The sequence below is a fragment of the Rattus rattus genome, chromosome 2, assembly GCF_011064425.1.
Source record: "Rattus rattus isolate New Zealand chromosome 2, Rrattus_CSIRO_v1, whole genome shotgun sequence".
NCBI lineage: Eukaryota > Metazoa > Chordata > Mammalia > Rodentia > Muridae > Rattus > Rattus rattus.
The window spans coordinates 173,975,533-173,988,872 of record NC_046155.1 but is presented as its reverse complement, the minus strand read 5'-3'; the positions used below and the strand labels follow the sequence as shown (position 1 = coordinate 173,988,872).

Sequence of the window (13,340 nt, the reverse complement as noted above, 5' to 3'; positions counted from 1 at the left end):
GAAATGATCAAACTCGGGGCTGAAGTGATGAACTAGAAACAACAGTAAGAATACAAAGAATCAATGAACTAGAGTTGGTTCTGTGAGAACATTCAACAGGATTGAGAAACCTTTTTGTTTGGGTTTAGTTTGTTTTTGGGTTTGGTTTGTTTGTGTTGTTGTTCTTGCTGCTGCTGCTGCTGCTGCTGCTGCTGCTGCTGCTGCTGCTGCTGCTGCTGCTGCTGCTGCTGCTATTGTTGTTTCAAGATAGGGTTTCCCTGGCTGGCCCTTGTTCTCCTAAAACTAGCTTTGTACACCAAGCTGGCCTTGAAGTCAGATATCCATCTGCCTCTGCCTCCTGAGTGCTGGGTTTAAAGACATGTTTCACCACTGCCCAGCTACGGTGGACAAACTTTGACCCAAAGTAATGAAAAGATGTAAAGAGAAAATCAAAATTATTAAAATTAGAGATGAGGGGGCTGGAGACATGGCCCAATGGTTAACAACACTGGCTCCTGTTCCAGAAGACCCTGGTTTGATTAATTCTGAGAACCTACATGGTAGCTCACAACCATCTATAACCAGTTCCAGGGAATCCAATACCCTCTTCTGAACTCCATGAGCACTGCATGCATGTGATGCACAGATAACATGTGGACAACATTTATGCATATACACACAATATTAATAATAACAATAATACTAGTAATACTAATAATATAAAGACAAAAGGACCAGTATAATCATTTGTACCCTATCAGATTATAGAATAATAAAACTAGAAATAAGTAGCAAGAGAAATTGCACAAAGATTTGAAGACTGAACAGCACAATTTTGGAGGAAGAGTGGATCATTGCCAAAATCAACAGGGAAATGAGGAAATATCTGGCATCAGATGGTAACAGCTATGATAATTTCCACATCTGCTTGAAAACTTTTAATGATTTCCCAGATCGTAAAGTTTCCTTTCTGACGTAGTTCAATTTGGGAAAATGCACATCTTCAGCCAGAGACTGAGCTCTTCTTTACGTGACTTAATCAATTACCATGAGAATCACATTGTATCTGGGAGAGTAATGTTTTCCTTGGAGTGCATTAAAACGACACATAGTAAACAGGGTCATTGATGCCATGGGAGAGAGAGTCCTTCTGTCTTGTCCCTTATTTAGTCATGGCTCCTGTGAGGCAGCCTTTCCAAGACACTTCGTGCCTGTGCTGCTTAATATCGGTGGGATCCACACTACCGTGAACAAGGGTTTGTAGCACTCCACACTCAGAGAGGAGGTATGGCACCGTTCCCACAGTTTCTCTCTTCTCCCCTATTCTACCATTACATTAACAATATCTTATAATACCTTATATTTTGGGGTTTTTATTTTGCTCTTCAGATATGTTTTTCCACTATTTTTCTGTCAAGTTAGGATATCCCCTTTCTTATTTTTTCTGTATAATATTTCTCTTGGTCTTCATAAAGGTGTTTTCTTCTTTAATTTTTTATTTATGTATTTTATGTGTCTATTGGTTTACCTACATGCATGTCTGTGAAACACATGATTACAATGCTGCAGGAAAACAGCAGAGGCGTCAGATCCTCTGGAAGAGGTCTTACAGACAGGTAAGGCCTCCATCTGGTAATGGGAATTGAATCCAGGTTCTCTGGATGATCGGCCAGTGCTCTTAAAAACTGAGTCATTTCAAACCCCCAGATTTTCCTTTGTTAATACTTTTGCATCTGATCCAATCAATGATTCAAACTCAGGAGAACAATGCCCATCTGAATTTTTACAATTCCAAAATCTTTCCAAGGATGTTTTGTTCTTATAGAATTTTGCACATTTCTCTTAAAGCCCTGTATTGGCTTAAGTAGTCATAATGCAATCTTTTAACAGACATTTGGAGTTTCCCAGCTGCTGTATACTACATTAAATCCTGTTGCTGTGTCTTTCCTTCTGGACAACAGTGCAGTCCAACCGAGGAATGTTAGCATCTTCTCTACAGGATCGTGGCTTTTGCTGTGTTTTTCCTGTAAATTTCTGTTGCTTGCTATTGTTCTGCTTTTGTTTATTTAACTCCTTTATCTTGGATTTCATATTAAATTTCTCCTTAAATATGCTGTCATTTTCTCACATCTCTTATCTATTTAACGCACACATTTCTATAGGAGACACTCTGCAAATCATTTTAATACTGAATTTTTTCATTATGTGATTGTCAAAATTTGTATTCACTTTTAACTTGCTGGGAGTTGGGCAGGTTTTCACTTTTTTGTGTTGTGTGAGGTGTGTGCATGTATGTGTGTGTTCAATTGTGAATGTATGTGTAAGGATACACGTTGGCATCATATGCCTTCTTTCGTCTCCCCCAAATTGTTTGAGACAGGATCTCTCACTCAACCTGGAGTACATGAGTTGCTAGTCTAGCTGGTCAGTGGGCTTCAGTGATCCACCTGTCAGCCCCTGCCCAGCCTACCACATTCAAGTTTACATTGATGCTTGACATCTGAACTCACTTTCTGATGCTTGCCTGACAAGTACTTTTTCTCAGGTTTGTCTTTCCAGCCCTGTGATGTTCCTTTGTAACACAATATTATGGACATAAAATGTTATCTAAAAAAGCAAATTAAATCATTGATAATCATTTCATTAATGTTGGTTAAAAGGCCACATTTATTCCTTAATGCATATATGCTGGTGGCAAACGATTGCTGCTTTACCCTGACTGTGTAGGGTTTCATTACACTGGGGCTATATCTGGCTCAATGTTTTAGACCCCATCCTATCTGTTAGCTTGGTAAAATGCTAGAAGACTTTGTTAAGATTTTCCATCAAGGCGAGTATGTTAGCACACACCTTCACTTTCAGTACCTGGGACACAGAAGCAGGCAGATCTCTGTGAGTTAAAGGCCAGCCTGGTCTGCACAGTGAGTTCCAGGACAGCCATAGCCAAGTACATAGTGAAATCCTGTCTCAAAAAATCCCATCATATCGGTTGCGATTGTTATACCGTCTATGATTTTCTAAGCTTGATTATCTGTACCTTAATTTTATCCTAAAATTAAGTTTAATGTTGCCGTGGAAATAGGGTTGTTTTACATACAGAAATCGTGTTTCCGTAACATTTCTTTTCTAAAATATAACTTATTTAAGGTGAAAACTTCCTGTTAGTTAAAATTCTTCCATTTTTAATATGGAATATTTGTACATCTTCCTTACAGTTGAATATCATAGATACACAGTATATGCAAAGTGTACAGTGCATACACTGTGTATGCATACATAGCCAGTGTTGTAAGGAATAATTTTTCTAATGTACATTGGAACACTCCAGCTGTATGCTGAGCATCATATGCACAAGGGACATTTTCCCCTTCTCAATTGTACTTTTTTTTTGCAGTGTTTGCAGTGGTGTAAAGTGGTAAGTCTTTTAACACTCAGCTAAAATGTGCATCTTTTTCACCATTCCTAGCATGCCAACATACTGATAGTTTCATTCACAGAAAAAAAAAATATTTCCAATTTTTTTCCTCCCTTCTGCTCTCAGTAAAATTCAAAGAGCCTGTCCTAAATAATATGTGTCATCTGTATTTTGGGGATGGTGAATGTGGTTTAAATTTTTATTGAATTTTCTTTAAAATCAACATTCTTATTTTCCATTTTTTTTTTTTTTTTTTTTTTAACTTGATCTTTATTAAATTGGGTTATTTCTTATTTATGTTTCAAATGTTATTCCCTTTCCCAGTTTCCATGCCAACATCCTGCCTCCCCCAACAGTCCCTAACCCCTTTTATTCATTGCTACCTCCCCTTCTGTATGGGTAGTGTTGCCTCCCAATCCTCCCCCAATTTCTAGTTCCCCCAAGAATCCCATTTCCATTTTGCTTACATGTGTTTTGTACAACTGATAGTTCATTTTGCTTAGTGTTTGGAAAACATCTGTATATTTCTGGGTGTTCCTTCAGTGTTTTAAATTTTTTTCTTTTCCCTTTTTTTTGGAGCTTGTTCCCCCTTTTAGAAGGGGACCAAATCCACATTTTGAAGGCCTTAATTCAGTGCTTATCAATGAGTGCATACCATGTATGTCAAGCTCACTCAGGATGATATTTTCCAGTTCCAACCATTTGCTGATAGCTGAAATCCCCACATTTTCTGTATCCCCTCTGTTGATGGTTTTTCCAATTAAGGCTGCTTTATTGTGTCTTTTTTTATATGTTGGGGCATTTTTGCCCAAGAGAGGTTAGCTGGATCCTCTTTAATGTCCAATTTTCTGAGAACTTCAGACATTTCTGGTTGCAATTAAATGGAGAATATTTTTGCTGTCATTTTTTGATCTTTGATTCTCACTTTTTCAGGGTTGTTTTGATTTGCATTTCCTGATGACTGATATCCTTTTGTTTCATTTTCCTCAGCTTTTTTTTACAACTTTTTTATTTTTATTTTCATTTCTTAGTATATTTGTTTATCAGTATTTAAATTCTGTTTTCTTGAATGTCAAAAATAGTGCTTGCTACTCTTTTGTGATTCCACTGATCATTGATGGTATCTGCCTCTGCTAGTCATAGTGAGTCTCTTCCATTTGTATTCAGATGGTAGTCTGGTATTTTATCCACGACCTCTTATTCTTTGCAGTAGAAATACTAAAGACATGACTAGTGGGGGGAATTTTCAGGACCATGCTAGGGATGAAACGTGTGAAAAGTTGGTACATCTACAGATAGATAGAGAACTAGGAAAAAGGATAAGTAAAAACAAATTTCTGATGAAGAGTGAGGAGGGTAACCATCAATCTGGGATAAAACTTGGGAAGCTGTTGGTGATTCCAAAGAAATAAATACGAGTCTAAAATATCCATAAGGAACAGGAGAGATGAAATGTGTTTTCAAAGCTTAGAGGATGGTGGGTCTTGTTTAATTATATAATGTATTGTAGCAGTACCCAATTAATTAATTACTCAAATCAATCCCTCCAGCAGCACATTCCTCACTATCTGCCCCAGTGTTCTGGGTTCCTGAATGACACACACACCCGCACACACACACACACACACACACACACACACACACACACACACACACACATATTTTTAATATGCCTCAAAAGTTCAATGGCTGGACTACTTCCTAACATCCACGGGGCTATTCCACCTTCCTCCAATATTTCCAAATTATTGCTTAATAAACTCTATACTCCATATTGGCTTGCATGAACCCAGTCAGACAGCCCTCTTGGGATCCTGCTCACCCCTTGATCCTACATTGTGCCTATGCTCTCTGTCCTGCATCTTCTCAGTCCTAGTGCCTTTAAACTCCTCCCTGCATGGCAGACCTCCATTTTCCTCCTCCTTCCTCTCTGTTCCTAAACTGGGATTCCTAGAAGTCTGACCACAAACTACCCTTCCCAGCCATTGGCTGCCACAAACTTTATTTACCAAGGAGAACCAACTGAGAGAAGGGTCCCTCACTGTCTTACATATGGACATGTAGATTCTGGGCAAGTAATTCTGTGGACCCAAATTAACATAATACAAGCAGCATTAGGCCAAAACCACTACATTTTACAATTTTTGCCCATTTAGAAAGGTTCCTTTCTCTGAGACATAAGTTGAACATAACTATAACAATAATATAAATTATAAGGTCTGATATACACTTAACATCTAGTCTATCAATTCTGTACATTTAGATATAGTAATCTATTATCTTTCCTAACTTAATGAGTTTATATTTTGTGTATGAATTATGTTGATTTTTTACTTGTATCACCATCTGAAAACCATTCTTTTAAATCTAAAACATCCTCTTTAATGACAAATAAGTTAAGTTTGATTATGAGTCTATAACTAGTTTTCAACCCCATCAGAAATCTGAGAAGGGATTAAACATTAGCTGAATTTGTAGGAAACACAAAGACATAGCTTCCAACTTAAACAGTTTGTAGAGACAGCTGACTGCCTGGACAGTCTCCTATATTCCTCATAATTTTGGAGTATCTGTGTATTTAGTATTTAGCCTTCTGGACCTAAAACAAATGACAGACTTTAAGTAAAGCAGAAATTATGAAGGACTATCTTATCCTGTCTTGGCAAAGGTAAGTTCTTGACTATATCATATTGGATATAAATCATGTGTCCTTTCCTGGACAGTATTTTTTTGTCTGTAGATTAACTAGGGAACTTTTTACCCAGTGGCTAGCTTGTCACAATTGGAGCAACACTATGTAGAGGTAATGATATTTACTTTTTTCTTTAAAGTAGAATGGGTATACTGTGAGTAGCAGACATTTCTCCTTGTCAAAAGATCTATTAATAATGAAGTGATTAGAAATGTCATATTTTGTGGATCTTTGACATTTTTGAAAACCATCTATCCACATATGTAGCATAACTAAATTGTCAAACATTGATTACTCTTAACTATTTACTCTTTTAATAATATTGCATTTTATTATAATTAAATCAGAATCTTACATTACCATGAGTTTATTATCTGATCTTTAACTTGTAGTACTTAATCATCTTAATCAGTTTGTTACAGAAGCTATTAAAAGGACTGACACTTAGCCTTGTATTCTTGAATGAGTTGTGGGAATAGATTACTAAACTTACTCTTAAACAACACAATTTATAGGCATAATTTTACATTGGCAAAAAAATCTCTAAATTGTGATACAAAATTAAGGTTATATTTTCTTACATTGGGGAAAATTTATATATTGATAAAAGTTTAAAGTTTCCATTGGTATAAATCTTTAATATATTGATATAAAATTTTAAATTAATATTTTTACTCTTAGATAGGCATTGTGCCTATATAACTCATTCTTTAAGTAGTTCAAATGTAGGTCTCTTTATGTAGAATATCTTGAATGTCCTGGCACTCATGCCATATCATATTTATAGTGTGTAAGAAGAATTCAGACAGGCACATTGGGAAAATTCTAATAGATCTTGTCAGGATAAAAAGAGACTGTTCAGGAATCCACAGATAACCTTCAAGGAATAAACGCTTGCATTTCAGGTAACAAAAATAGGGAGATCAGTGCAGGATTAAGTCTAAAGTTGTGATACAACAACTCCACACACATACACCAAAATCCACAGAATATGGGTGGTATAACAATGTTGTGAAGTTCATGGTCAAAGTTCAGGAATCTTGTGTCATTGTCATTCTCTGTGTAACTGTGGTCCCAAGAAATCTGCTTCTGTACCATGAATACAAAAGAAGCTTCAAATAGAAATAGAATTCAGATGTCACAATAACAAAATATATAAATCTTTGTCAGAGTGGGTTTATCAATCAGAACCAGGCTGATAGTTTTGGTCACTGAATATCGCAGAAAACACATTTCTCTGAAGATGTGATGAATACTGTGGGATATGTAGTCTCTCATGCTGGCCTTTGTGTTCTGCCTATCAGCTGCTCAGCTCTAAGTTGTGAGCAAAGTAAATAGATAAAAATCAAATGAAATGCCTCAGAATTCATTCTGGGTAACCTGTAGAGTAGAATGAGAGGCAAAGAGTCCCACAGGGAAAGAATAAGAGTTTAGTAATCACTATGCTGACAGAAATGTATGTGCGGTCCAAACACTAAAGGTCATGTACACACATTACTACATATGTGATAGAAGCAAATGTTGCTGTAAACATGAAAACATTGATACTTAATGTTAAAGAAATAATATTAACTACTAGATAGAAATGATGGCTCAACAGTTAAAGACCATTAACTGCTCTTACAGAGATCCAGTGTTTGATTCCAAGGCTTTTATATAATGTACAGACATGCAGGCAAAACACTCATATACCTGGTATAAATAATTTTTAAGTCCCTCATAACATGAACATTTGGCTTTCACGTAGGTCAACATATCCTTCTGCCTGAAATAATAGAATTCAGGATGTTTGGGTGGACTCGACCCTTTATTATTCTCAACACTTTATGCCAAGAATCCCAGGCATGCAGTTGCTAAAGTGTCATCTCTGGACCTAATATTGAAATGAGTTTTACATTTCTCCAGTTGGTGGTGGTGCACAACCTTGAACCCAGCACTTGGGAGGTAGAGTTAGGTGGATCTCTGTGAGTGTGAGGCCAGACTGGTCTACACAGCAAGTTCCAGACAGGGCAACACAGAGAATCCCTGACCTGAAAAACCAAAAGAAGATACAAAGAAGAGGAGGAGGAGGTAGAAGAGGAAAGGAAAGAATTGGACATTTCATCCATTCTCTCTGCTCTTGAGCAGTATATTTTTCTACAAACACCATTTATATTTTTTGAATACAGTTCATTCATTTGGTACTCTAGACCTAACATGACCCACATGAACATCATGCTTCCAAGTGACACCATCTTCCAGATCTTTCTCATATTGCAGTTCAGTCTTGGTGTTCTAGGGAACTCAGCACTATTGTTGTTATATATACACACTTTCATCTTCAGGCCTCAGTATAAGAAGTTGATAGATTCAGTTTGTATTCACCTGACAATAGTCAATATTTTGCTGATCGTATTCCTATTGACAAAAGAGATCATGTTATCCTTTGGAGTAACCAATTTTCTGGATAATATCGGTTGTAAGGCAGTTTTGTTTTCATTCAGAGTCAGCCGGGGTCTGTCCATCTGCAGCACCTGTGTTTTAAGCACGTTCCAAGTCATCACCATCACTCCCAGTACTTCTAAGTGGGCCTGGCTTAAGCCTAAACTGTCTACATGGATTTTTTCTTCCTTACTTTGCTCCTGGCTTATTAACATACTCATCTATGGATATATGCTTCCAATGGTAGTAGCCAAATCCAATAATACTATTGTTGGCTATGGATATACAGATGGTTATTGTGTAAACAAGCACCCTGGGAGCCAAAATTTAGGGTCATTTCTTAGCCTTATCCTTATTCATGATCTCTTCTATGTGACCATCATGATGTGGGCCAGCCTCTACATGGTGATTTTCCTCTACAGACACCGCAAGGGAGCCCAGCATCTCCGCACCCCAAATCTTTCCTCCCAGACATCTCCTGAGCGCAAAGCCACCCACAGCATCCTGTCTCTGGTTAGCTGCTTTGTGTTAATTTATTGGTTGAACAACTCTGTCACTCTTTATGTCTTTTATGCAAAGGAAAAAATTCCAAAACTGGAGTCAGTAAATTCACTTTTGACAACATGCTACCCAACCATCTGCCCTTTTTTACTCATGAAGAATAATAAAGTTATTCTGCAATTCATTTCTTCATTTTCTGTACTGAGAATGACCTGTTTTCAAAGTTCACTCCATGGCTGAACTGAAACACCTACGTCTAGGCAATAAAACAATGTCTTAATAATTTTCATAGAATTAAGAATTTGAATGCAGACCTAGCTGGTTTGGTTTGCTTTGCTTTGCTTTACTTTGGTTTGATTTTTTTAAACAGGGTTTATCTGTGTGGCCTTGGGTGTCCTTCAACTCACTTTGTAGACCAGGTTTGTCTTGAACTCACAGAGACCTATAGGCCTCTGCCTCCCACATGCTGAGATTAAAGGCATGTGCCAAATAGAATTACATCATATACCCACCTCTTTTTCCTTCCTCCTAACCCACCCAACAACCTTCCCTTAAACCTTCCCTCTCCTATTCCATCCCCCACATACACTGTTAAGTTCATAGCACTTTGTCCCTCAATTATGATCGTTACACACAGGTGTATGTATGTGTATATATGTATATGCACCAATATATAGATATACCATATGCTAAATCTATTTCTGTTGTTTGCATACATAATGACCACTCTGCATTGGACAACCAATAAAAGAGTTCATCCTGGGAGATGCTAATTCTCCTTCAAGCAGTCCTAAGTTGCATATAAGTTTTTGTCTAAGATCAGTACCTCCATGAGAATCCCCCCAAGTTAATTTGTCCATTGTTATTGTCATTGTGTCCATCTTGATTATGTAGCCATTTGTAGATGAGACTCTTTCATGGCAAACTTACTGGTATTCTGGCTCTTAAAATCTTTTTACCTCCTCTTCTGCAATGTTCCCTAGGCCATAGATGCAGGAACTTTGGTGTAGAAGTAGCCATTGGAGTGGGGCTCCACACAATCTGTTGATATCTACAACACTGTGGTCAGTTTTTGCTTTCTGTGATGGTCTCTATTTGATCTGAGGATTTGGAACTAGGAACCAAATATGAAAAAGAATATGCACTTATCATTCTGGATCTGATCATCCATACTTTTCTAATGAATTCAAATAAAACATTTTCAACAATCTTCCTATGACTGCAATCCTTTGATATGTTATAGGCTTCTCTATCTGGGGTGAATGTTTTCTTACATAACCCAAAATAAAATCTTCTGCAACTGCTGGCAACTAAACACAACGTTTTGTATTCAAACTTGAATTGGATTGGAGTGTCTGCCAAGAAAAACCTAGTAATACATTTACAGCATTTCCAACTCCCCCTTAGGCCCTCACACTCTCCTATCACCCTACTCTTTCTCAAACTCATGGACTCTTTCTTTATAATTATTACTATTATATACATATACTTACACATACATATTATACATTGAATATATGTAAACTACTGAATCCCGTTAGTGTTGCTTGTCTGTATCTGTTTCAAAGGCTGATTACTTAAGGATGGATAAAATCTCAGGGGCTTTATACTGATTCCCCTTCTCTCAGCAGTCATCGATTCCCTATAACTCTTCATTTGGGGGTGAGGTCTTGTGAAATTGTCCCAACGATTTTGGCATCTCCGCTGGTGCTGTCATTATGCAGGTATCATCTGGGCAACCACATTGTTGAGATTGCATAGTTGCAGCTTCCCTGTCATGTACTACAGTAACTATACTAGTCTTATGGGACTTACAATCTGTGGAACCCCTCTTCTAATGTCGACTCTGAGATTGAGGAGTAAAGATTGCATTGTATTAATTGAGAATGGGTACCCCAAGGTCACTTCTGAATTTTGACAAGTTGTGGCTCTCTATGGTAGCCTACGTCTGCTGCAAAGCAATCTCCTGAAAGAACAGGAATTCAAGGCCCATACCTAAACATAGTAAAAGCCATATACAGCAACCAGTAGATAACATTAATCCAAATGGAGAGAAACTTTAAGCAATCCCAGTAAAATCAGGGACTAGACAAGGCTGCCCACTCTCCCTCTAATTATTCAATTTATTCTCAAAGTCCTAGCCAGAGCACTCATACAACAAAAGGAGGTCAGAGGGATGACGATTGGAAAGGAAGAAGTCAAAATATCACTATTTGCAGACAATATGATTGTATATTTAAGTGATATCAAAAGTTCTACAAAAAAACTACTAAACCTGATAAACGCATTCAGCAAAGTGGCTGGGTATAAAATTAACTCAAATAAATCAGTAGCCTTCCTCTACACAAAAGAGAAACAAGCCAAGAAAGAAATTAGGGAAATGACACCCTTCATAATAGTCCCAAATACTATAAAATACCTCAGTGTGACTTTAACCAAGCAAAGTGAAAGATCTGTATGATAAGAATTTCAAGTCTCTGAAGAAAGAAAATGAAGAGGATCTCAGAAGATTAAAAGATCTCCCATGCTCATGTATTGGCAGGATTAATATAGTAAAAATGGCCATTTTACCAAGAGCAATCTACAGATTCAATGCAATCCCCATCAATTCCAACCCAATTCTTCATAGAGTTAAACAGAACAATTTGCAAATTCATCTAAATAACAAAAGACCCAAGATAGCTAAAACTATCCTCAACAATAAAAGGACTTCAGGGGGAATCACTATCCCTGAACTCAAGCAGTATTACAGAGCAAAAGTGATAAAAGCTGCATGGTACTGGTACAGAGACAGACAGATAGACCAGTGGAAGAGAATTGAAGACCCAGAAATGAAACCACACACCTATGGTCACTTGATTTTTGACAAAGGAGCCAAAACCATCCAATGGAAAAAAGATAGCATTTTCAGCAAATGGTGCTGGTTCAACTGGAGGTCAACATGTAGAAGAATGCAGATCGATCCATGCTTATCACCCTGTACAAAGCTTAAGTCCAAGTGGATCAAGGACCTCCACATCAAACCAGATACACTCAAACTAATAGAAGGAAAAGTGGGGAAGTATCTCCAACACCTGGGCACTGGGGAAATTTTCCTAAACAAAACACCAATGGCTTATGCTCTAAGATCAAGTATCGACAAATGGGATCTCATAAAACTGCAAAGCTTCTGTAAGGCAAAGGACACTGTGGTTAGGACAAAACGGCAACCAACAGTTTGGAAAAAGATCTTTACCAGTCCTACAACAGATAGAGGGCTTATATCCAAAATATACAAAGAACTCAAGAAGTTAGACCGCAGGGAGACAAATAACCCTATTAAAAAATGGGGTTCACCAGATGCCTTTCAAGAGAGGAATGGATACAGAAAATATGGTACATCTACACAATGGAATATTACTCAGCTATCAAAAAGAATGACTTTATGAAATTCATAGGCAAATGGAGGGAACTGGAAAATATCATCCTGAGTGAGGTAGCCCAATCACAGAAAAACACACATGGTCTGCACTCAGTGATAATTGGCTATTAGCCCAAAGGCTTGAATTACCCTAGATGCACAGAACACATGAAACTCAAGAAGGATGATCAAAATGTGAATGCTTCACTCCTTCTTTAAAAGGGGAACAAGAATACCCTTGGCAGGGAATAGGGAGGCAAAGATTAAAACAGAGGCAGAAGGAACACCCATTCAGAGCCTGGCCCACATGTGGCCCATACATATACAGCCATCCAATTAGACAAGATGGATGAAGCAAAGAAGTGCAGGCCGACAGGAGCCGGATGGAGATCTCTCCTGAGAGACACAGCCAGAATACAGCAAATACAGAGTCGAATGCCAGCAGCAAACCACTGAACTGAGAACGGGACCCCCGTTGAAGGAATCAGAGAAAGGACTGGAATAGCTTGAAGGGGCTCAAGAACCCATATGAACAACAATGCCAACCAACCAGAGCTTCCAGGGACTAAGCCACTACCCAAAGTCTATACATGGACTGACCCTGGACTCTAACCTCATAGGTAGCAATGAATAGCCTAGTAAGAGACCAGTGGAAGGGGAAGCCCTTGGTCCTGCTAAGACTGAACCCCCAGTGAACGTGATTGTTGGGGGGGAGGGCGGTAATGGGGGGAGGATGGGGAGGGGAACACCCAAATTAGAAGGGATGGTGGAGGGTTATATAGGATGTTGGCCCAGAAACCGGAAGGGAAACCACTAAACTGAGTTGAAAATGTAAATAAAAAACCCATAACAACAATGCCAACCAACCAGAGTTAATAAAGAAAAAAACCTGGGAAAAAATAGCCTGGGGTTCAGTGCTAAACAAAGAATTC

General features: G+C 38.0%; 1 protein-coding gene across 1 annotated transcript; it reads left to right on the top strand.

The window, feature by feature from the left end:
* Positions 1-8,291: 8,291 nt before the first annotated feature.
* Positions 8,292-9,248, top strand: LOC116892627 (vomeronasal type-1 receptor 2-like). Its single transcript, XM_032894445.1, has one exon. It carries the CDS (start codon positions 8,292-8,294, stop codon positions 9,246-9,248), a length of 957 nt encoding a protein of 318 aa, XP_032750336.1.
* The last annotated feature ends 4,092 nt before the right edge of the window (positions 9,249-13,340 follow it).

Excerpts from the sequence above, each read along its gene's own strand:
- LOC116892627 (XM_032894445.1), top strand. The coding sequence starts at position 8,292 with ATGAACATCATGCTTCCAAGTGACACCATCTTCCAGATCTTTCTCATA.